Source organism: Pagrus major, chromosome 17 (assembly GCF_040436345.1).
Source record: "Pagrus major chromosome 17, Pma_NU_1.0".
Lineage (NCBI taxonomy): Eukaryota > Metazoa > Chordata > Actinopteri > Spariformes > Sparidae > Pagrus > Pagrus major.
The window spans coordinates 2,286,799-2,313,227 of NC_133231.1; the positions used below are offsets into that span (position 1 = coordinate 2,286,799).

The 26,429-nt window shown below is 42.4% G+C and overlaps 1 protein-coding gene across 2 annotated transcripts in view; it reads left to right on the forward strand.

Moving 5' to 3' along the window:
* Positions 1-1,480: 1,480 nt before the first annotated feature.
* Positions 1,481-26,429, forward strand: part of tcaim (T cell activation inhibitor, mitochondrial) — a 29,911-nt gene continuing 4,962 nt past the window's right edge. Inside the window, exons 1-7 of one of the 2 annotated variants that reach the window (XM_073484793.1) lie at positions 1,481-1,648; positions 2,116-2,198; positions 3,453-3,585; positions 3,828-3,978; positions 4,057-4,312; positions 7,683-7,805; positions 8,127-8,224. In XM_073484793.1, the coding sequence (XP_073340894.1) occupies positions 2,143-2,198; positions 3,453-3,585; positions 3,828-3,978; positions 4,057-4,312; positions 7,683-7,805; positions 8,127-8,224 (817 nt within the window). In that variant the 5' untranslated portion in view covers positions 1,481-1,648; positions 2,116-2,142. The other variant, XM_073484792.1, reaches the window with a different exon arrangement.

Genomic DNA, 26,429 nt, shown 5'->3' on the forward strand with positions numbered 1-26,429 from the left:
TCTCCTCCGATCTACATTGATCTCACAAGTCGCCTCTGTGAAGTTTGAATGACGGAAATCCGTCGTAGCGACGGAGAACTTTAATCCATGTTAAAAGTATAAAATAACTTAAATTTCCTTCAAACACAAAGTATTAAAAATACAGTCTCTTATAAAGAGATTCGACTACCGCAGCCGCTTCATCTTTTGAACCGGCGTGCTCCATTTTCTCCGTCTCACCGTCTCTTTCCCTTCTTGTAACAGACTGGATGGCGTGGAGTCACGTGACTACACACGCTGTATACGTAGTACAGCCGAACATCTTAAAGGGACATGAACATACCGGTAGCCTACCTACACACACAGCCAAACAAGACAAAAACGACTTTTCTTTTTTTTTTTTAAACACCGAATATACCGACAGGGGCAAAATGACGTCGGTTATCGTCGTAAATTTCGGTATCGGTAAATTTTCGGTTTATCGCCCAGGCCTATTTCTGGGCCCCATGGGATTTTTTGTTGCAATACCATGAGTGGCCACTGGGAAAAATCGGCGTGTCTGCTGAGAGGCGGTGCCATATCCAGGTCTTATAATAGATCCATGGATCAGACGAACTGTCTTCCATCCTACTCTAATGTTGTGAGGTTTCTCATGCTTCCTCACAGATCGATAGCAGGTAGCTCGCATGCTGGCTCTCCCTGTCTGCAGGGAGAGCCAGCGTTGTGACGTAATTGGCTGTGTCCAAATTCAGGGGCTGCAGCCCACGAAGGGCGCATTTGAAGGCCAATTACGTCACAACGCTGCGCGAAGGCTGTCCAAATTCGAAGGCTGCTCCACATGCAGCCCACAAATGCAGCCTTCCCCACCCTCGTTTAGGAGGACGCACCGCTACTATCCTTCGCGGCCTCACATATCCCAAGATCCTTTGCGCACCGCTGCTCAGTCCCGAAACAGAAGAGGAAGCAAGAGAAAATGGCGACATCAAGTGGCGCAGACATGACATTTAAATTTAAGTAATGGGTTTATACTCGGTTTTTACTCATTTGAACATCCAACGCCAGATATGTTAAACTTCAAGGGACTATAAAACCTCCAAAGTTTAACTTTCAGTTAAAATGCGTGACGCTGGTACTGCTATGGTAAATATAGTTGTTATTCACCAATGGGTTAATGTTTATTTTGTAATGTTGATAATTCAATTCAGATTTGACACATTGTACACACACAAATAAATGTACACGTTTGATAGATTTGAACCAAAACAGACTTTAATGCATGAACACCTGGTGACGCAACCAGGAAATACTCCGAAGGCTAGACCGTCCCATTTAACAACGGTGGATGTGGCCTTCAAGGTCTCTCCGAAGGACCCGGCCCTCGTGGGCCGCAAAGGCCGCGTCCTTGAAGGCTGCAGCCCCTGAATTTGGACACAGCCAATGTCTCCATGGGACTGTGCCGTATGTAAGGATCTGAAAATAACTTCTGTTAATGACCTGTGGAGGGCAGCAACACGCCCCGGCTGCGTCTAGTGTGCCGGAAACGTAACAGAAGATGAAGAAAACGAAGGCGGAGGAGGAGGAGGAGAAGGAGAAGAAGAAGAAGAAGTAGTAGTAGAAGAAGAAGAAGAAGAAGAAGAAGAAGCGAGTCATTGAGCTCAGTGACTGTACGGTGAGGACAGACGAGACCACTGAAGCAGCACTGCTTCTTATTTCAGCTGGACAGTCACAGCTAACAGCTAACACTCCCACACTGCGACACTGTGTATGCTAGCTACAGCAGCAGACTGGAGCCATGTTTAGTTACTGTCCTGTTCAGTTGCTGTCATTGAGTCAGGTCAGTTAGCAGTCAGACAGTGAACATCTTGAAGCTCTTTCTGTCTGAAATAACTGTTCCTTCGGCCTCATGTGATGTTTGTTGTTAGCCTCACTGCTACAGCTAAACACAAGTTGACGTCAGCTGCTTGTTCACCATTTGGGTTTTAATGTATTTATGAGTCGCTAACAGGTGAACGTCATCAATGACTTTCCTCTGAGGTTAAAATATAAAGTGTCGTCATCACAGTAACCTTGACTTAGTAAAGACAGCTGAGAGCTGTGACGTCACTTTGCTGATGACAGACTGTACTTCGACACCAGGCTGATGATGGACCGGCTGCAGAGGACATGAGACGAGCAGCACCAGCGATGTCTGTCAAGTTCCTCCTGAGACACTCCATCAGGTAACTTTAACATGTTGGTGACCAATCAAGTCCAATATGTGCTGCTGAGGTGAACACACTGGTGTCTGAACGACCCAACAGCCTCTTTGTCCACTGCCTGAGGTCCACTGGTGACAGCAACATCTGAGCAACATCTCCAAAAGACGTCAATTCAACGTCTTTGCTGTCGTTGAAAAGACTTCTAGTGGAGAGCCACAATGAAACATTAACATTCACTGATGATGTCCAAGTGACACCGTACAGGGTTCAAAATTAAAGTTTTTACAATGTTATTCTGATTGTGGTTCAAAATTAAAAAAGTTTTTATAATGGCCAAATTTTACTTCATGCAGCAAAAACTACAGGGTGGATTTGAACCCCGAGCCTCGACCTCAGCAGCTGCATGAGGCATGCTCTTTACCAGGAGAGCTACTCACCAGCTTTATTAAAGACCATGTTTTATTGACGATTAATTGACCTGATGAAAGAGATGTTTCTGCTCAGTGGGTTCTGGGGCAGTTCTGCTAGCGCCGTGAACAGACACCTTGTATTCACCTGCATCTCTTTTACTAACAGAAGGTTGATGAGTAAGAGTTTATGTATTAAACATTACTGCAAAAATGATTACAGAAAATAATTGTATTGATATATTCTTCACTTTCAGTCATTTATCAAATAAACATGCCAAACATTTTTGCATTTATTTCAGCTGTTCTCTCTCAAACTGTTACAAGGATAAGGACAGGAATGTAATACAAGTATGTAACAAGAATGGCTCTCAGTAGAGTGCATACCTCCGCCAAGGCCAGACAGTCCCATTTAATTCAGTCAAGCCTAATTCAATATTAAAGAAAACATATTTAAATCTGCAACATCTGGTTTTTATTTTATTTGCATCAAAATGTTCTCACTCATAGACACCAGCCACATAAATACACATGATGTTTTTCATCCAGATCCATGAATTATTCCCTGAGAAATTCACAAATGTTGGGAAAACTCCCTCACAGGGTCAGAGAAAGTGAGAACATCCTGGAATCCTCCATTTATTCAGACCTGCACCAGAAGTTAATGTGGTCGGTTCTGGGCAGAGATCCATCCAAGTTTGATAAAAAAAAATCTGTTCAGTAGTTTGCGCACTGCCAGGAACTGAAGTTCATTGATTGATCGATAATCAAAAATATAATTACTTGAAGTGCTATCTCTGTTCTGTGTGTCCGTCCGCACAGGACGAAACAGAACAAATACTTATCTTCTGTATTGTTTTCTTTGTAGGTTGGAGAGGAAACATGTTGCCACACAGTTAGTCCAGCAGAGAGCGCTGTCAGGGGCTGATGCTGTCAACGCACTCAGACCTTTTTATTTTGCAGTCCATCCTGACTTCTTCGGTCAATATCCCAGGGAGCGGGTAGGTCTCTTATTCATCCTGGATCAATTCATAAATCCTAATAATTGTTACATTGTTAATCAAACAAATCTGAGGTGATTGAACTGTGACTATGATGTTATTGGTGGATGGGCTTTGCTGTGTGTGGGTATACAGTTGTAGTGATTTGTTGGCTGGCGGCTGTGGGTCAGAACATTGTCCTAATTGTTTTGAGTTTGTTGAAGAGGTGGCTTCAGCACACCGTTTCATGTTGTGCTCTACAGGAAGTGAATGAGAATTCATTAAAGAGGCTTAATGGCTATCTGGACAACCTGCAGAAGCCCGGCTCACGCTCAGTTCAGCCAATGACGCTCACCTTTTATGTCAGGGACACAAAGGACAGCAGCGAAGTGCAGCCAGACGTCCTCACCTCAGGTACACTTTCTTTTAATACTGCTCCTAATATTTGCAACTTCTATCTTTTATAAATCTAAACTTCCCCCTGGTTTTCAGAGTTCCGCTCAGTGAGTTTCACCCTGCACACAAATGATGTCTTGAGCACAGTGATGAATGTCTTGAAGTCCTGCAGCCTGCCCATGGAGCACATGAGGGGAATGAAAGCCAGTGCAAAGACATCTGGAAGTCCACTTGAGGCCGGGGTGCCTTTTTACAGACCTATCAAATGGGATAAGAGTTACTACACCTTCACGGGCTTCAGAGACCCTGAGGAGGAGCTGCAGCAGGCCAGGAGAGTGGAGCCTACACTCAGGTCAGTGACAGTGGACCTCTGCTCTGTATTACAGCTGGACAGTGCTTAAAGTAGAGCTTGTTAACAAATAACTTTTTTGAGACAGACCACAATCATAAATTATTATCATTAATCATAAGAAACGGTTCAGTACCACAAACTGTTGTTTAATACATTTCTGTTCTGTTGAAATTTGGACAGAGACAGGCTAACCTCCAAATTCCATTAGAACCGTGTTCGGTCCATCTCCCTTCCACTGGCTCCACTGTGTTCTGTATCTACTCGTTTGCATCTCCGGCAGTCTGGACCCTTCAGTAATAGATACGAAGGCTTCAGCATCAATTCAGCTAAATTCAGCACAGAGCAGACAGGAAGTCAGACACAAAAACAACATCAAAACATCCAGTTAATTTTCAGAAAAAAACACTCTGTGGTGACAACAGCACAAAAATCTCAAAAAAGCGACAAATCTGAGCAAGTCCACCCTTCTCCTAATACTTCGGCTGTTTGTTGTTGCGTTTATAACACATACATGTATAATTGCAATCGTGCCTCATTCTGTAGTTACTCCTCGGTCTCACCACTCCAGCTGTCCGGCAGTGCTGCTTCATGCTGCACTCAAAACGCAGCCAGTGGGTGTTGATGGATGAAGTAGCACGGAGCAAAACCTAAACCGAGTCGTTCTGCAAAGCTCATGCATCCAGTGGAATTCTTCCAGCTCATAGCCATCATCATTAAAACACATTAAACACATAATTTAAATAGGGTAGGTATGAAGCAGGAAACATTTCTGAGGGTAAAAAATATAAAAGACAACCAACCATATACAATCACAGTGAAAAGTTTCCATCCACTCATAAAGAACATGTTCATCATGTCAGTCTTCAGCTCCAATGATTTCTACAGCTCTCATGTTTCTGTGATGAATGAGTGGAACACAAACTACTTTGTCACAACAACATTCATGAAGTTTGGTTCAGCAATGAATTTATTATAGGTCTTATGAACATGTAATCATAAATATACATACAGTAACTTTAATGATCAATTTAGGTAATTATAGGAAGCTGTGTGAATCAAATGTTCTGTGTAGCATCTTAACCTCTTCTGAGTGATTCTGATTGATACCAGCTGGTGACTTTTCTGGACCCATTTTAATAGGGCTTGTCTGATACAGACATTAGACTCAGCCACAAACACTACAATAGGGATGTAACGGTATGAAAATTTCACACCACGGTAATAGTGACCAAAAGTATCACGGTTATCGGTATACCGCGGTATTTTTAAAATGTCTTCAAAATGTTGAAAAAACACTGATACACTGATAAATTGAAATAATTTCACCGAGATTTATATTTAAATAAATTTATTAAATTAAATATATTAAAAGGGTTAAGGTATAAGCAGCCTGTTTTTGAAACACGTCCTGTAATGTCTGCGTTACAGAGGTAGAATGAGATGTACTGGCAGTAGCACTCGATTGGCCAGCAGACCCTCTCTGTGAAAAAAATGAATAGAAAATGTCATTATTAATTATTACTGTCATTGTTACTTAATACTAAGGGTGCAACCAACAGATCACAAAACTCACAATCTAGATCATATCACTTTTGTGAGAAACAGGTTGGATAATCTTTTAGATCAAAACAAAAAGGATTATTGTTAAATGAATTATGAATACTCTATTTTGGCTCTTATCTCTATCTAGACACTTGTTATATTCACCATTTTATATTATTCTTTATATATAGTCTATTCTACAAATAATCCACACGTATTATATATTTCTGATATTACTTATATATATTGGCTGTCTGTCTCTCTGTCTGCTTGCTCGTCTGTTGACAATGGACTCGGTCAATCTGATTGGTCAAATGGCTGCTGAGCCACAGGTAGACGCTGCTCCGGTGAACGGAGCTGAGATGAAAATCAGTCATCGCAGTCAGTTTGCATTCACTAACTTAGTCCACCCAGTACGTGTTTGTCTCAAATCCTCTTCCCTGCAGCTCTGCATCAATATTTGGGGAATTATTAGGTCGACTTTAAAAAGTGAAATCTACAATTAATAAGCGGTTCAGATAACGTGCCAAATCACGGATCAACTTCGTTCAGTTATACCACTATCTGGTCAGTTTACATTAGTGACAACAGCAAATTAGACAGAGAAAACTCGACATACACACATCATTCACCTGAGCTTAAGGTTAATTTACCTTGCATTTGCTGAACAGTTGAGGGCGATGGTTGCGCAAATTAGTAAGTAAATTGGATGTGTTGCCGCCCCTCGCAACAACTTTCTTCTTGCAGCTCCTGCAGATAGGGCTGTCATCAAACCAAATAACCAAAATATGCCCAGACTTCAGATTTGGTTCTCTTTGAAGGCGGAAAAATGCCTTGAGGGCCGCTACTATCACGTCCTCCCTCCGCCATGTCGTCTTCACTTCATAACAAGCGCACGTTGCACGCTGCGCCTGCGTAGGGAGACTTGGATAAAGTATCTCGCGAGTTTTCCACACCGTGGTTATCGACCGCGGCGGTTACCATGGTAATTAAAACTTAAACGGTAACCTTCACCGTCGGGAATTTTACCGTGGTTTACCGTGACACCGGTAATCGTTACATCCCTACACTACAATGGGGAAGTCAGCACTCCTTTTGTTGGTGCCGTCCTGTTTGAAGTTTTTATAACCAAATGTAATCACAAATGGTACAGCAGCAGCTGCAGGTGTGCCGCCGGTCGCCATAGTCGTCATCCGAGGCACTCGTGCGTGAGGCCGCGAGGCGCGCACACGATGCATAATATGGTTACTGTAATATCCTGAGATTGCTAATAGTTGGTATTACCCTAGAGGGAGCTCTTGGGAATCCAAGTGTGTGTTACCTGGCAGGAAGTTACCTGCCAGGAAAGGTATATGTAGAGGCCCCCTGGTGGCCTGTGTTATGTTATGTCTGTGCTGCCTGAAATGTTTGATTAAAGCCACAAGAAACCTATTACTGAAGCCCTGGGTCCTCCTTTGACAAATGCTGATCCACTATGTTATAGTTACCATGGTTACCATGAAAAAAAGGAAGGAATCACTTAAGCTCGTCAGACTTTCAGAGTTTCCTCAATATTAATACGCCAAAAAAGAAAACATAATGATTGTTCACGAGTCCCAAAACACGAGTCCGAGTCGAGTCTGAAGTCTTTTGAGCATGAGTCCAAGTCAAGTCTGAAGTCTCTGTGTGTGCGACTTAAGTGCGACTCGAGTCCAAGTCGCAAACTCGAGTCCCCATCTCTGGTTGGTGATAATTCAGTGTGGGTTTGTCACCATGAATTATAGACTTTATAGAACGTATTCTCTAAGAGTCGTCTCAGAGTGGTTTCATGTTTCCTTTTCTCTGTCAGCTTGTGGCTGAGAAACAACGAGCCTGAGGCGACGAAGAAGCACGGTGCAAGTCTTCCTCGGAGAGAAGAGCTGGACAGACTGAAGAAGGAGCTGTGTCACAAATTTGATCTGGATGATATCAGGTACACTCAACAACACTGCAGTCCACCTGATCATGTCTGCTCACCTGTCTGAACAGGCTGATGAGCCTTGTTCTTGGCAAAGTTATCAGAGGAGAGAATTACTTCAGTCAGTCAGTAAGTTAACTCTGACGCTGGGTTCACTTCATGGTAAGTCACTGAAGAACATGGTGTACGTTACAGAACAATAAAGGTAGTGGCACAGGTCTTCTGAACATGTCCTCTGGGGCCTGGGCCTGTTGTGTTTTTATTCAAGGCTACACATGAGCTAGTAAGAGGTTGTGTATGTGTTCTTATGATGCTGACATCAGTTGTGTGGTGCAGGTGGCAGCGAAGCTGGGGAGTGGCCCACAGGTGCTGTCAGCTTCAGAGTCTAAGCCGACTATCTCAGCAGAACCCTGAGGCCCTGATCCACCTGCAAGGTAAATTCTGTGGCTCAGTTGGTAGAGCGGTTGGTCACTATGGGAAGGTTGGTGGTTCGATCCCTGGCCCCTGCCACCACTGTGTGTATGTATGTGTGTGTTGTAGTAATAATAATAATAATAATAATAATGATAATTATAAACTTTATTTATATAGCACTTCTTAAAAACAGAGTTTTACAAAGTGCTTTGACAAAAAAAACAAAGCAAAATTGTAGAGGATAAAACGAAGTAAATGGCATTTACAATTAAGCAATTTGAAAGAAATAATTGAAGAACAGAAGTAAAGGAAAAAAATTATAAAATGAAATAAAATAGAGAAATGGAAATAAATCAAAATGGGTAAAATAAACAAAACAAATAAATTAATATAGTCAACTCAAATGGTAGGAGCAAAAGCAAAAGCAAAAGGACGACATTACATAAAGGCAAGTCTATAAAAATGGGTTTTAAGAAGTGCTTTAAAAGAAGTTACCAATCCTGCGAGCCTCATCTCCTCAAAAGCCGAGGGGCCCTGATGGCGAAGGCACAATCACCTTTGGTTTGTAACCTCGACTTTGGAACGGTTAGAAGGGCCCCGCCTGAGGATCTACGGCTGCAAGCTGGCTCATAGGGAATTAAAATGTCTGTTATATAGAGGTCGGAGCCAGCCCTACAAGTGCTTTAAAAGTGATCAGTAAAATCTTAAAATCAATTCTAAAACGGACGGGGAGCCAATGAAGGGAAGCTAGGACTGGGGTAATGTGATGTCGTCTGTTAAAAGCCGTTAGAAGCCTAGCTGCTGAATTTTGTACCAGTTGGAGGTGAGAGAGTGATTTTTGGTTGATACCGGAGAGAGGGGATTTACAGTAATCTATTCTGGAAAAGATGAAGGCATGAATTATTTTTTTCCAGGTTGGGGGGTGAGAGCATATGTTTGATTTTTGAAATGGATCTTAGTTGGTAAAAACAGGACTGGACCAGTTTGCTGACGTGAGGGATGAAAGTGAGTCAAATTGAATCAAATCTGAATCAAATTGGACACCAAGGTTTCGTGCAGTGGGTTTTATGTTGACGGACAGGGGACCAAGGGCTTGCTGAAAGAGGCTGATATGGTTTGGGGGGCTGAACAGTATGATTTCAGTTTTTGAGCTATTGAGTTGTAGGAAATTTAGAGCCATCCAATGTTTGATATCTGTATGACAGTCTGAGACAGCAGCTAGGCTTCCTGGGTCACCGGGCCTCAGTGGAAGGTATATTTGTGTGTCGTCTGCATAGCAGTGGAACGAAACATTATGGTGTTCGATAATCTGGCTGAGTGGGAGCATATAAATAGAAAATAAAACCGGACCTAAAATAGAACCTTGCGGTACACCACAGGTAATGGGCATTGTAGTTGAAGAGTAATTACCTGTGGTCACCGAGAAGGTTCTGTCTAAAAGGTAAGAATAAAACCAACTAAAAGCAGTACCCTTGATGCCAAGCCAGGTTTTCAGGCGGTCTAGTAAAATGGCATGATCAACAGTGTCAAAAGCTGCGCTTAAATCTAAAAGGATTAAAATTACGCTCTCTCCCCTGTCGGCTGCTAAAAGAAGGTTGTTTGTGACCTTGAGGAGGGCAGTTTCTGTGCTGTGTAGAGCTCTAAAACCAGACTGGAACTTCTCAAAGATATTGTTGTGGGACATAAAAGCTAAAAGTTGAGTAGAAACTACTTTCTCTAAAACCTTGGATAAAAATGGCAGCTTAGAAATTGGCCTAAAATTGTTAAGAACCAAGGGTCAAGGTTTGGTTTCTTTAAAAGGGGTTGGACCACAGCATGTAGGAGTGTGGGAAAATGCCACTTTTTAGGGAGCTGTTAATAATTAATAAAATACTGGGTCCAACAGTGTCAATAACCTCTTTAAGAAACTTGGTAGGGATAAAATCAAGGCTGCAAGTAGTTGGTTTCATGTGTGATATGAGTTTAGTTAAAAAGGGCATTAAAACCAGTTCAAAACAGCTAAAATAACTATGGATGTCCCTACTGGTCTGTAAAATTCGGTCCGGGGGGGGTAATGTTTTGCCTAATATTGTTGACTCTGTTTCTAAAATAGTTTAAAAAGTCCTCACACCTTTCTTGAGAGGCATCAATAAGAGGAGGGGAGGAGGGGGTGGTTACTGACTCTATGACTTTAAATAAAATTCTGGGGTTGGAGTGATTTGCTAAAATTAAGTTGGAGAAGAAGGTTGTTCTTGCTTCCTTAACTGCGTTTTGGTAGTTTAGCATGGCATCTTTCCAGGTCTCATAAAACACGTGTAAGCCTGTCTTTTTCCATTTCCTTTCATTTCTCCTGCAGTCTCTTTTCAACGATTGGGTGGAGTTATTTAGCCAGGGCTGCAGTGCTCTATTTGTTTTTTTATCTTTGTAGGGGGCGATGGAGTCCAGGACAGACTGACAGGTGTGGTTAAAAAGGGAGACCAGCTCCTCTGTGTTAGAATTGGAATTAAAAGCAGTTAAAGAAGCAGTAAAAAACTCAGAAAACTTGTTTGCAGAATTGGTGTTAAAAACTCGGCCACGGACTGGTGCACTGTGATTAAAAGGTGTTTGGGATAAAATCATATTCAATTAAAGCTGCAAGCAGCGATGAACGGGCCCTCGCAGTCCACGCGCGTCGGGCCGTGCTTCTTACCCGGCCCCATTGCCCAATTATTGTGCACGCATGTCTTAACTGTCCGTGTTTGGGTCGGCTGCTCCTACCGGTAGTAAATAATGTACGCTGAAGTTCGAAGAACTCCCTCCAATGTACATGAAGAACAAATAATGAGACAACTACACTGCATGACCCTACAGACTGTTAAACAGAGGTTTGTATCCATTAGGAAGGCAGCACTGCCATCTGTTGGAGAAAGCCTGAATTTACAATGAAAAGTGAAGGCAGTGAAGCCGTCCTTTTGTCATTTAGCAATAAAAGCGCCACCTATTGTCCGATTGGCACCAAATTTTGCAGAAGCCGTCACCGAGTGATGGAAGACAATGAGCAAAAGTTTTGTGGTAATGGGACTGTATTTCATCAAGATATGCAAGACTGTCTGTTTGACCACAATTTGCAGGAAATTGTTGTTTTATATTTTGGGCGTTCTTTAGACTATCACAATTCTTTTAATAACTTTTTGTCAGGAGGGTCCACAGATGCTGTGTGCAAAGTTTGGTGCAAATCGGAGAAATTGCCTGGGAGGAGTTCGAAAAAGTAGGTTTGCGACATTTTGCGAATTTGCGAATGGAATTCTAGCTTGAAAGTGGGCGGGGCCTACAGCACACAAATCAGCTATATGCAGGGAACACGTATATATGAGGTTTAACAATGTGCGGAATATTATGTGGGAGTTACTAGCCAAAAACGGTTTTGTGTTGATAATAGTGCCACCTGCTGGTCATTTTTGGTGTGTGAGTTACAGGGGCCAGTCTATACCACCCCTATGAATTTCATATCCATAAGTGTTATGGTGTGGGCACAGTGCCAAATATTAAATGAAACTGCCACCAGAGCGCCACCTAGTGTCGGATCGGTAACACCTTCATCAGCTGTCCTCAGAATGGCATTGGCAATGAGTGTACCAAGTTTTGTGTTAATCCGACCAACCGATGTGGAGATATAAAATACTTACATTTAAAGAGCGCCACCCGCCAGGAGTCATCCGCCAAAATTTTGCACAGAGCCTTAGGGGCTCATGGGGAAGTAGTATACTGAGTTTCTTGTCATTTGGAGACAGCATTGTGGAGATATACAACACTTCCTGTTTGGAATGAAATCTGCAGGAAGTTGTTATTTAATAAGTTGAGTATTCTTGGGCGTATCAAAATTCTTTTAATAACTTTTTGTCAGAATGGTCCCCAGATAGTGTGTGCAAAGTTTGGTGCAAATCGGTGAAATTGCCTGGGAGGAGTTCGAAAAAGTAGGTTTGCGACATTTCGCGAATTTTTGAAAAAAAATGGTAGGCGGAAATGGGCGTGGCCTATATCAGGAGATTCAGCACAATTCACTGAAGGCGTGGATATAAGGTTTTTGAATGTGCGACAAAGTATGTGGGAGTTATTGGCCAAAACGCACTTTCCTTGACTATAGCGCCACCTAGCGGTGAAAATTCACAACGACAACAGATTATAAAATTTTTCGCCAGGTCTGATCTATATTCCAAGTTTGGTGACTTTTGGGGTATGTTCAGGCAGTGAAAAATGCGATCATTTGCGACAAAAAAAAACAAATAACAAAAAATAAATTAAAGCTGCAAGCAGCGATGAACGGGCCCTCGCAGTCCACGTGCGTCGGGGCGTGCTGCTGTCGTGACATGCTGTTGTCGGGGCATGCTGCTGTCGTTACATGCTGCTGTCGGGGCTTGTTAATGCATCAACTTCCGTTGAGGAATCAAAAGTGAAGGCAGTCAAGCTGTTATTTAGTCATTTAACAATAAAAGCGCCCCCTATTGGCCGATTTGCACCAAATTTGTCAGAAATCGTCATGTGGCCATGGAACACAACTGGGAAAAGTTTTGTGTTAATCAGACTGTATTTCATCAAGATACACAAGAATGTCTGTTTGACCACAATGTGCAGGAAATTGTTGTTTTATATTTTGGGCGTTCTGTGGACTAGCACATTTCTTTTAATAACTTTTTGTCAGGAGGGTCCACAGATGCTGTGTGCAAAATTTGGAGCAAATCGCTGAAATTGCCTGGGAGGAGTTCGAAAAAGTAGGTTTGCGACATTTGGTGAATTTGCGAATGGAAATTCAGTGCGAACGTGGGCGTGGCCTATATCACACAATTCTGCTGTATTCAGGGAACATATAGATATAATGTTTAACAATGTGCACCATATTATGTGGGAGTAATTAGCAAAAAACGTTTTTTCTTGATAATAGCGCCACCTGCTGGTCATTTTTGGTGTGTGAGTTACAGGGGCCAGTCTATACCACCCCTATGAATTTCATATCCATAAGTGTTATGGTGTGGGCACAGTGCCAAATATAAAAAGAAAGTGCCACCAGAGCGCCACCTAGTGTCAGATCGGTAACTCCTTTGTCAGCTTTCCTCAGGAGAGCAGTGGCAATGAGTGTACCAAGTTTTGTGTTCATCCGACCAACCGATGTTGAGATATAAAATAGTTCAATTTAAATAGCGCCACCTAGTGGTCATGGGCCAAGATTTTGCACAGAGCCTTAGGGGCTCATGGGGAAGTAGTATCCTGAGTTTCACGTCATTTGGACGCACCAATGTGGAGATATGCAACACTTCCTGTTGTGACCCAATTCCACAGGAAGTTGTTATTTAATAACTTGAGTATTGTTTGGAATAGCAAAATTCTTTTAATAACTTTTTCTCAGGAGCGTCCACAGATGCTGTGTGCAAAGTTTGGTGCAAATCGGTGAAATTGCCTGGGAGGAGTTCGAAAAAGTAGGTTTGCGACATTTTGCGAGCTAGCGAAAAAAAAACGGTAGGCGGAAATGGGCGTGGCCTATATCAGAAGATTCAGCAGGATTCACTGAACGCATGGATATAAGGTTTTTGAATGTGCGACAATGTATGTGGGAGTTATTAGCCAAAACGCACTTTCCTTGATTATAGCGCCACCTAGTGCTGAAAATTCACAACGACACCAGATTATAAAATTTTTCGGCAGGCCTAATGTGTTTGCCAAATAAAATCGCGTTTTCATACACGTTCAGGCAGTGAAAAATGCGATCATTTTGGCAGAAAAAATAAAATAATTAAAGCTGCAAGCAGCGATGAACGGGCCCTCGCAGTCCACGCGGGTCGGGGCGTGCTGCTGTCGGGGCGTGCTGCTGTCGTGACATGCTGCTGTCGGGGCTTCTACATGCAACAACTTCCATTGAGGAAATGAAAGTGAAGGCAGTCAAGCTGTCATTTCGTCATTTAGGAATAAAAGCGCCACCTATTGGTGGATAAGCACCGAATTTGGCACAAACCCTCATGTGGGCATGGAAGACAAATCAAAAAAGTTTTGTGTTAATCCGACTGTATTTCATCAAGATTTGCAAGACTGTGTGGTTTACCACAACGTGCAGGAAATTGTTGTTTTATATTTTGGTCGTTCTTTAGACTATCACAATTCTTTTAATAACTTTTTGTCAGGAGAGTCCACAGATGCTGTGTGCAAAGTTTGGTGCAAATCGTAAATATTGCCTGGGAGGAGTTCGAAAAAGTAGGTTTGCGACTTTCGGCGAATTTGCGAATGGGAATTCAGTGCGAACGTGGGCGTGGCCTACATCACACGGTTCGGCTGTATTCAGGGAACATATAGATATAATGTTTAACGATGTGCACCATATTATGTGGGAGTAATTAGCAAAAAACGTTTTTTCTTGATAATAGCGCCACCTATTGGTCGATTTGCACGAAATTTTGTAGAAATGCTCATCGTGCCATGGAACACAAATTCCAAAAGTTTTGTGTTAATCGGACTGTATTTCATCAAGATACACAAGAATGTCTGTTTGACCTCAATGCGCAGGAAATTGTTGTTTTATATTTTGGCCGTTCTGTGGACTAGCACATTTCTTTTAATAACTTTTTGTCAGGAGCGTCCACAGATGCTGTGTGCAAAGTTTTGTGCAAATCGGTGAAATTGCCTGGGAGGAGTTCGAAAAAGTAGGTGTGCGACATTTGGCGAATTTGCGAATGGAAATTCAGTGCGAACGTGGGCGTGGCCTACATCACACGGTTCGGCTGTATTCAGGGAACATATAGATATAATGTTTAACGATGTGCACCATATTATGTGGGAGTAATTAGCAAAAAACGTTTTTTCTTGATAATAGCGCCACCTGCTGGTCATTTTTGGTGTGTGAGTTACAGGGGCCAGTCTATACCACCCCTATGAATTTCATATCCATAAGTGTTATGGTGTGGGCACAGTGCCAAATATAAAAAGAAACTGCCACCAGAGCGCCACCTAGTGTCAGATCGGTAACTCCTTTGTCAGCTTTCCTCAGGAGGACATTGGCAATCAGTGTACCAAGTTTTGTGTTAATCCGACCAACCGATGTCGAGATATAAAATACTTCAATTTAAATAGCGCCACCTAGTGGTCATGGGCCAAGATTTTGCACAGAGCCTTAGGGGCTCATGGGGAAGTAGTGTCCTGAGTTTCACGTCATTCGGACACACCAATGTGGAGATATGCAACACTTCCTGTTGTGACCCAAATCCACAGGAAGTTGTTATTTAATAACTTGAGTGTTCTTTGGCGTATCAAAATTCTTTTAATAACTTTTTGTCAGGAGGGTCCACAGATGCTGTGGGCAAAGTTTGGTGCAAATCGGTGAAATTGCCTGGGAGGAGTTCGAAAAAGTAGGTTTTCGACATTTCGCGAGCTAGCGGAAAAAAACGGTAGGCGGAAATGGGCGTGGCCTATATCAGGAGATTCAGCACAATTCACTGAACGCGTGGATATAAGGTTTTTGAATGTGTGACAAAGTATGTGGGAGTTATTAGCCAAAAAGCACTTTCCTTGACTGTAGCGCCACCTAGTGGTGAAAATTCACAACGACAACAGATTATAAAATTTTTCGCCAGGTCTGATCTATATTCCAAGTTTGGTGAGTTTTGGGGTATGTTCAGGCAGTGAAAAATGCGATCATTTGCGACAAAGAAAAATAACTAAAAAAAAGAATAATAATCACTACAAAAACAATAGGGTCCTCGCAGTTTCACTGCTCGGGCCCTAATTAAAGCTGCAAGCAGCGATGAACGGGCCCTCGCAGTCCACGCGGGTCGGGGCGTGCTGCTGTCGGGGCGTGCTCCTTACCCGGACCCATTGCCCCGTTATTGTGCGCGCATGTCTTAACTGATAGCCAAAAATGGTTTTGTGTTGATAATAGCGCCACCTGCTGGTGATTTTTGGTGTGTGAGTTACAGATGCCAGTCTATACCACCCCAATCAGTTTCATGTCCATAAGTGTTATGGTGTGGGCACAGTGCCAATTATAAAATGAAACTGCCACCAGAGCGCCACCTAGTGTCAGATCGGTAACACCTTTGTCAGCTGTCCTCAGGAGGCCATTGGCAATCAGTGTACCAAGTTTTGTCTCAATCCGACCAACCAATGTCGAGATATAAAATACTTCTATTTAAATAGCGCCACCTAGTGGTGATGGGCCAAGATTTAGCACAGAGCCTTAGGGGCTCATGGGGAAGTAGTATCTTGAGTTTCACGTCATTTGGACAAACCAATGTGGAGATATGCAACACTTCCTGTTTGGAACGAAATCTGCAGGAAGTTGTTATTTAATAACTTGAGTATTCTTTGGCATTTCTAAATTCTTTTAATAACTTTTTGTCAGAAGACTCCACAGATGCTGTGTGCAAAGTTTGGTGCTAATTGGTGAAATTGCCTGGGAGGAGTTCGAAAAAGTAGGTTTACGACATTTGGCGAGCTAGCGAAAAAAAATGGTGGGCAGAAATGGGCGTGGCCTATATCAGGAGATTCAGCACAATTCACTGAACGCGTGGATGTAAGGTTTTTGAATGTGCGACAAAGTATGTGGGAGTTATGAGCCAAAACACACTTTTCTTGATTATAGCGCCACCTAGTGGTGAAAGTCCACAACGACAACAGATTATAAAATTTTTCGCCAGGTCTGATCTATATTCCAAGTTTGGTGACTTTTGGGGTATGTTCAGGCAGTGAAAAATGCGATCATTACGGACAAAGAAAAATAATAATAATAATAATAATAATAATTAAAGCTGCAAGCAGCGATGAACGGGCCCTCGCAGTCCACGCGGGTCGGGGCGTGCTGCTGTCGGGCGTGCTGCTGTCGGGGCATGCTGCTGTTGGGGCATGCTGCTGTCGTGACATGCTGCTGTCGGGGCTTCTACTTGCAACAACTTCCACTGAGGAAATGAAAGTGAAGGCAGTCAAGCTGTCATTTCGTCATTTAGCAATAAAAGCGCCACCTATTGGTGGATATGCACCGAATTTGGCACAAACCCTCATGTGGGCATGGAAGACAAATCAAAAAAGTTTTGTGTTAATCGGACTGTATTTCATCAAGATATGCAAGACTGTGTGGTTTACCACAACGTGCAGGAAACTGTTGTTTTATATTTTGGTCGTTCTTTAGGCTATCACAATTCTTTTAATAACTTTTTGTCAGGAGAGTCCACAGATGCTGTGTGCAAAGTTTGGTGCAAATTGGAAAAATTGCCTGGGAGGAGTTCGAAAAAGTAGGTTTGCGACATTTGGCGAATTTGCGAATGGAAATTCAGTGCGAACGTGGGCGTGGCCTACATCACACGGTTCGGCTGTATTCAGGGAACATATAGATATAATGTTTAACGATGTGCACCATATTATGTGGGAGTAATTAGCAAAAAACATTTTTTCTTGATAATAGCGCCACCTGCTGGTCATTTTTGGTGTGTGAGTTACAGGGGCCAGTCTATACCACCCCTATGAATTTCATATCCATAAGTGTTATGGTGTGGGCACAGTGCCAAATATAAAATGAAACTGCCACCAGAGCGCCACCTAGTGTCAGATCGGTAACCCCTTTGTCAGCTGTCCTCAGGAGGGCATTGGCAATGAGTGTACCAAGTTTTGTGTTAATCCGACCAACCGATGTTGAGATCTAAAATACTTCAATTTAAATAGCGCCACCTAGTGGTCATGGGCCAAGATTTTGCACAGAGCCTTAGGGGCTCATGGGGAAGTAGTGTCCTGAGTTTCACGTCATTCGGACACACCAATGTGGAGATATGCAACACTTCCTGTTGTGACCCGAATCCACAGGAAGTTGTTATTTAATAACTTGAGTATTGTTTGGAATAGCAAAATTCTTTTAATAACTTTTTGTCAGGAGCGTCCACAGATGCTGTGGGCAAAGTTTGGTGCAAATCGGTGAAATTGGCTGGGAGGAGTTCGAAAAAGTAGGTTTTCGACATTTCGCGAGCTAGCGAAAAAAAACGGTTGGCGGAAATGGGCGTGGCCTATATCATGAGATTCAGCAAGATTCACTGAACGCGTGGATATAAGGTTTTTGAATGTGCGACAAAGTATGTGGGAGTTATTAGCCAAAACACACTTTCCTTGATTATAGCGCCACCTAGTGCTGAAAATTCACAATGACAACAGATTATAAAATTTTTCGCCAGGTCTGATCTATATTCCAAGTTTGATGAGTTTTGGGGTATGTTCAGGCAGTGAAAAATGCGATCATTTCGTCAGAAAAATAATAATAATAATAATAATAAGAATCGATACGATTACAATAGGGACCTCGCAGGTTTCCCTGCTCGGGCCCTAATAATCATTACAAAAACAATAGGGTCCTCGCAGTTTCACTGCTCGGGCCCTAATAATCATTCGAAAAACAATAGGGACCTCGCAGGTTCCCTGCTCGGGCCCTAATAAAACAGCTTTGTGATCCGACACACAAATATGCTTGGTAGAGAAGTTATCTGGGCTGAGGCCACTGAACAGAACCAGGTCAAGGATGTGACCCTTTGAGTGTGTGGGCTGTTGTACTGCCTGAGTGAGGTTAAAAGATTTCAAAATATCCATAAAGTCTGGTAAAAGATTGAGGAAGGCAACAAACATGTATGTTAAAATCACCTAAAATAAGAATTTTGTCGCATTTTGACATAAAATGAGATCGAAGCTCTGCAAACTCATAAAAGCTGAGTTTGGTTTGGGCGGTCTGTAGATTACTAAAATTATTACTGGAACTTTGTTGTGTACCATAAAACCAAGGTGTTCAAAAGAAGTAAAACTATTTTGTAAAATAGGCGTGCATTTAAAATCTTTTCTGTAAATTACAGCACCCCCCCCTCCCCTGCCTGACAGCCAAGGTTGGTGGAGGTGTGTAAAATCAGGGGGGGGTGCTTCGATAAGAGGACTAAAATCTCCCTGAGACAGCCATGTCTCTGTAAGGATAAAAAAGTCTAGATTATTAAGAGTTATAAAATCATGGCATAAAAAGGATTTGTTGTTGATGGATCTGATATTTAAAAGACCAATATTTACAGGGTTACAGCTAGAAGCAGGAGGTGGCAGAGGTTGTAGGGTGACTTGAATTAGGTTATAATGATTGGCAGCAGATGGGTGTGGTCAATGTGCTGCAGATGGTCTATGATGATGAACGATGGTGGTTATGAAGGAAGGTGTATCAGTTCAGTTTGGGAGAGCAGAGTGGGCTGCAGGTGATGATACAGTATGCAGTATGTGTTAATGGTTGAATGCTGACTTGTGTTAAGATTTGAGTGATCACTAGAAAAGTCCATTTAGCACTGAACATAAGGTCACATGACACTGGTTACTATAGAGAGCCAAAGCCAGTAGCTTTGACTGGGGGACCTTATTTCAGAAAAAATATGTACATGACTACAAATATGTAGTCAATGGGAAGAAAAAAGTACATTTATAATCCTGTTTGAGTTGTGCCATGAATCACACATATGATGTTTGTCAAGTCAATAAAGTGTCAGTTTGTTGTAATTTAAAGTAAAATGTCATGTAGTTTTGTGTTAAAGCACTCAGTGAACTACATCGTCTCAGTCAACACACATCACCAACACCAACATGGAACCAACTGGGCTCAGAAAAGGTCGTAAAAAAGATGAACATCACAATAAATCTGCTCATATTGACAACTGCAGTTCTGTGAAAGGAGAGTTGGTTCTGGTTCAGTTCTGTGAGCTGCTGATATACAGGAGCAGCTCTACAATGTTTAAGTTAGGAGACAAAGTCACTAATGACACTGTTGGCTGTGTCGTCTTTATAATGACGTATTTTCACAGTTAGTTTGACAAACATCATCTGTGTGATTCATGGCACAATTCAAACAGGATCAATAAATGATTTGTCTCTCTCCGTTCACTACCAGACAATGTTTTTCTGAAATAAGGTCCCATGAGGGAAACTGAAGAGGGGGGACTTCAGCTCTCTGTGGTGACAAACATGGCACACATTGTAAAGAGGAATCTCACAGACATAAACTGTATGTTACAACTATGTTTTAGTCGAGGTTTTCAGATGTCTGTCTCCTTTGTGTGTGACAGAACAGATTCTTACTAATACAGCTGTGAAGGCAGTGTGACACATCAGGAGTCACTTGAGACGTATCTACGTAACACAACCTAAAGTGTATTTTTTCACTTGAAGTCCATTTTCTTTTGTTTTACATGGAACCAGAGTCACTGTGTGGTGGGCTTAGAGCGCTGTCGAACAATCCGTGTACCCAACGTTCTTTCGTTTTTTCGTTTCAAAACCAAATTAAAAAAACGGAAAAACAAGTTTGTTTTTCTGTTTTTCTCTTTTAAACCCAGAACGAAAAAACAGAATAACACAAAACCACATTTAGTGCCTGTTATTCTGTTTTAAAACAAAAACAGAATAACGTGAAAATGAAGTATTTTGATTTGTATTGTTTTGTTATTTTGATATTCTGAAAATTCGGGGAATGCTGGGAGATTTTTGCGGAGTCATAGGCGCAGGAAGTGAGCCGGAAAGTTGAAATCGCAGACTCTCCAAGTAGAATGGCCGCACTTCAGCCTTATGCAGATCTAATCTGCGAACTTTTTGAGAGTGGGAAGACACTCGGAGATCAGAGATGTCCTGCAGCGCAAAGGTGCCTCGCAATGCTCCATAATGAGTATTGGGGAGCATTGATCTAGTCTGTCCTGAGCCTCCAAAATAAAGTTTGAGAAATGTCTGCATGGTGTAGGCTACACCTGCTGACAGTGCAGCTGACAGATCCTCCTGAGGAGTCTCCTGGACATATTCTGTGTTCTGTGATTTCCCTCTTTTCATTTCTAACCGTTCAGTTTTTGCTGGTAAACGCCGTCTCCTTTCTTTCTCTCTTTCACTCGCTCACTCGCTCACTCGCTCGCTCACACGCACGCGCGCGATCACGCCCGATTCACATACCGGTAGGCCTATACAGGTAAAAATAAATGTGACAGTATGAAAACATTAGCCTACATATTGTTGTAAATATTTTTCTCTGACAATAGATTAATAATTATAGTAATAGGTTATAATAACAAATGCTTTTATTGTGAAATAGAAATGTGTTGTGTTGTCTTCCGTTAGTGTAGCAGACGTTAAGTTGGTACAAAGAATCTTCTGGTTGCTAGGTAACGAATCGGACCTTTCCTCCTCGTCTTTTTTATTTAGCCTCTGTTGTTTTCCTCCTTGTAACTGTTCAGTATTATGTGTTTTAATCAGTAAATATGATCAGCATTCAGCCCTTAGGCTGAGCCGGCGACTCCCCCGGAAAAAGACAAAGCTTGCCAGTGCAGAGACGCTCTATCTTCAGACCACGTTCCGGCTCACTTCCTGCGCCTCTGACTCCGCAAAAATCTCCCAGCATTCCCCGAATTTTCAGAATATCAAAATAACAAAACAATACAAATCAAAAACTTCATTTTCACGTTATTCTGTTTTTGTTTTAAAACAGAATAACAGGCACTAAATGTGGTTTTGTGTTATTCTGTTTTTCCTGTTTTTTCGTTCTGGGTTTAAAAGAGAAAAACAGAAAAACAAACTTGTTTTTCCGTTTTTTTAATTTGGTTTTGAAACGAAAAAATGAAAGAACACGGATACCGAACCTCAGGGTGACCTGATAGTGTGAATATGAATGCGTCCTGTGTAGGAGATACATTACTAATAAATATAATTTATTAATCACTTGTGATTAATAAAGCACTCGTAAATGGGGCACCACCTCCGTTCTTTTATCTCTTTGACTAATCCGGAGGGAATTAATCAAATTCGACTGGACAAGGTTAACTTGGATCAATTCTAATCAATTTCAGATCAATTTATTCAATCTCATAACTGAAGCAGTGACTTCTACGCAGTTTCCATCGGTTCTGCACAAACCTGTACAGACAGTGACATACGGTTAAATATGTTTATTGACTAAATAATTCAGAGTAAATAAATGAAATGGCAAATTAAACAAATGGTATCAGAAAGATGCTGAGTCTGTAATGACTAAAGTAATGGGATTATGAGTGAAATATGTGCGGATGGTGAAATTACGGGTTGGGTGAAAGCATTTAAATATTACGAGAATAATTTAATGCTAACGCAGCCCTGACCGAATTTCTCTTCAGCTCAAAAGATCTGAATCAAAGCCAAAGACACCAACTCGTATTTCATGTGTGAATCCAGCAGGATGAGTGATGGTTAGCCTACTTTATTTGAAGAGTTGTGAAGCCAGCGGGCTGCGGTTTCGTCTCCGGTGTTTTGTAGCTCAACTGCGGGCTGGCAGTCTCAGTCCAATAGCCGGAGGGATGTCGCAGCTTGTCCGGTGCCCGGCGGTTGACGACCTCGGTCTGATGTCGGAGGAGGAGCACAGCTCGTCCAGTACCCAGCCGGTGATGATCTTGGTCCAATGCCCAGCGGGATGGCACCACTCGTGAGCGTTGGGGGCAGAGCTGGTTTGGCTTGGCACAAAGTCTTTCTTTCGTTGGAAAACCGCTCAATATAGCGAAAATTATAAAAAAATTGAGAAAAATCAACGTGTGAGCAATTCTGCGGCGATCGCTGTCTTGAAGCGAGCGTGACGCAAAAGTAAGTAGAGAGCAGAAAATTAAAGAAGAGAGCGAGAGAGAGCAATGTCTCTCAGTTTTGTTATCACTGATGGCAGGCGTGACCCAAGTGGGCGGGCTGCCAGCATTCACGTTTTAGACAAGATTATAAGTCTAAACTCACAGAAACTTAACTAAACTAAACTATCATTTTAAATGTTTCAAAATCGTGTTTCACCTTTCCCAGAATTTCACCATGGCTTAATATGTGGACTTTGTCTCACACAAAATCATGTGGCATTATTAAAATCATTTAAAGGGACATGGGGCAGGATTTGTGAAAAATAAACATGCATTTTAAGTTTTTTAATGCTAATGGGTGATGAAGCGTTCAAAACCAAAAAGAATGAGCCCACCCACGTATCTCTCTATTGCCTTGAACAGGCTGTGTGCTGCATAATGTACTGCAATTCGTGGTCCGAATTTCCCGCGCAGTCCTGCGGACATGACATTAGATGACACTGAATGCACGTCCTCGACAGCTTTCGACTTGGATACGGGAAGAAGACAAGCGCGGTGGACCCAAACTAGTGTTTGGGTAGTAATGGATTCTGCTACGGCCAGCAAACGACCCACCACCACACAAAGTCCACTAAAAAGTGATACTAAGAAGAAAACAAAGGTTTTATCAGTGGCATGTTGTGAGTCGAAACGAAATTATGACCAAAGCCGGGCTGGCACCCGAACAAACGCATTCGACTCATGGAGGCAGCTTCAACTTGAATTGGGACTGAAAACAGATGCTGACATGGCTCATTTCCTAGTAACCAGGTAAGAAAACATTACAGGTCATGTTTAGAGCTTGATTTGAAAATCATATGAGATCACCGAGGACTCGGAGTGACCTAACGTGCAAAGTAGCATTAGCTGCAAATATGTAACTTAGTCCACCGCTGTGTAACACTGAATAGTTACAGACTGCACATTTTCCACGGTCCTTTAGTCTGAAGCCGAATAGTTAGAAATATGTCCCTTTTATATATGGGACCGAAAGCCCAACCTGTTATCTGGGAGGTGACGTTAGCAGCTGGCTGTAGCCACAGGCTAACGGTTTGTTTGTGTCTGTGTAGTAACATTAGCCGCTTACAAACAGCAATCCTGTATCAGAGACTATATTTCTGTCCCCCAATATGCCGTCTTTGCTTTCGCCTGTGCCTTTCAGACTGCATCAACCGTAACGGTAAATCGCCGTGCTTGTGTGTTGCTACACACAGCAAGCCGGCTTCGCGGCTGCTTCATGTGTGTAGGGGATAAGGCATCAGCTGCACTGCTGTGAAGAGTTCATGCGCGCTCCCGCGCCGGCTTGGCTGATGGCTGCAGTTACCCTAACGGCCGTCGTGTCACAATTGAGTCTTATTTCTTGATCCTGGCCCATGTCCCTTTTAACATTAAAAAAATAATTAAAACTTGATCAAAACATCTAAGCACACTTGATTATACAGTAGAATTAATCACTTATACACATTTCTTTTAGTTCTAGCCTAATACTTATTAAACAGGGCATATCAGACACATTTACTGGTAATAATCAAAAACGTATTAAAGAAAAGATCCTCTGAAAGTTTGTCCCAATCATACCAGGACTCACCATCAGGAGGTGCTGTGGCTCCACCGAACACAGGACATTTTCACACAGAAAACTTGATCTCAGCCAAATTTCACTGCAGAGAAACGTGGGAAAAATCAGTTTTATGAACTTCTTTTCCTGTTTCATAATTTGTTAAAATTAAGAAAATGAGGTTCTGGCTTAATGGTTATTTAAAACTTTGTTGAAATCTGGAGTAGTGCAGAAGCCTCTACAGATTGGAATGTCACAGATAAGAGAAAAGCATGGTCGTAAAGAACTGGGTGTCAGCTGAGGATTAGGTAAACAAAAGGGGGGGAGTACCTTCACTCTGGACACGTGTGTGTGTGTGTGTGTGTGTGTGTGTGTGTGTGTGTGTGTTAATTAGATTAGGAGAGAACAGAATGTCAGCAGCTTGTTAGTCTTATTTACAATTGCAAAGACATTCAATTATCACATATAATTGTCACAAGGAAGTCCTCTGGTCCTCTGATGTTTGGAGAGCGTGGATTCACTTGTGATCAAATGAACCTCGCTTGACCTAGAAAGAAAAGAGTGTAACTGTCTCCAGGGGGCAGGACAGCCGATGTTAGATCCCATTTACGACCCTCTGGAGATGGGTGTAAATACCAGGGGGGATCTTCTGTGAATCGTCTATTTGACGGCTTTATTACAAAAGAAAATAAAGTTCTTCTTGCCAGATGGAGGTGGGAGAGACTGCAAAGGCGCCTTTTTGGGGAAAACAAGGTCAGCTTACAGATCAAAGGAAAAATTAAGGCAAGGAACAAGGCCTCAATCGATAGCAGAGACGAGGGACATGTGTTCCTACACCTGTGTAGACTGAAGGCTGTGCTGCTGATGTGAACACAGTGTCAGGTTGAGATAAACTCCTCAGGACAAGAACTGAAAACACTGCAGAGTTTATTGTGCTGAACATCACATCAGAGACATGACATATGTAGATACCACCGATACCGATAACTGATAATTACCTGCTTCTCATGCCTGATACAGATAATATAACAGATAATCTCACATTAACCTAATGTATTCACAGCTGAGGGTGAGGAAGGCTCTGATGTAGTGAGGAGAGCTGGATGAATCTCCACTGTTTTGCTCTCTGCTCTACATGGAGCGGCTCTACCCAGCTGCAGCAGTGTGACACCAGGCTGCTGCAGTGTGACACCAGGCTGCAGCAATTTGACACCAGGCTGCTGCAGTGTGACACCAGGCTGCAGCAATTTGACACCAGGCTGCTGCAGTGTGACACCAGGCTGCTGCAGTGTGACACCATGCTGCAGCGGTGAGACACCATGCTGCAGCAGTGTGACACCAGTCTGCAGCAGTGTGACACCAGGCTACAGCAGCATGACACCAGGCTGCAGCAGTGAGACACCAGGCTGCAGCAGTGAGACACCAGGCTGCAACAGTTTGACACCAGGCTGCAGCAGTGTGACACCAGTCTGCAGCAGTTTGACACCAGGCTGCAGCAGTGAGACACCAGGCTGCAGCAGTGAGACACCAGGCTGCAGCAGTTTGACACCAGGCTGCTGTACAAAATAACCAGATTCAGAGGAGCATGCTGCCACCTACTGTATCGGAGTACGTAGTAGATGCTTTGGTATAATCTAAGCAATATTTATATATATTCGGCGATTCTTACAATATTGCCCCACCCAAACATCACGATAGACAGTATTATTGTTTATTTTATTTGTATTTTATGCTGATTGTAAGTATGAATTGTATAAATAAGTTGACTGAGACGTTGATATGCTTCCTCTTTCCTGCTTCATTTGGAGCAACACTTTTAAATAACAAAATAATATTAAATTAGTTCTTTTAAGCAAGAACTTCAGTGCAAAGAAATGAATTACAAATAAACAGAATAGTCTTCAATATGAGGTGCAGCAAGACTGTCACTGGTTCTCTTCCCTCCAGCCAGGCAAGAAATACCACTGTCATTAAAATACAGTGGGACTGATTCCTCTCAAGTGAACAATCACACAGCTGTTCATACTCCATATTGTGATAAAATGATGTTGGGTCAGGAGCGTGCAGCTGGCA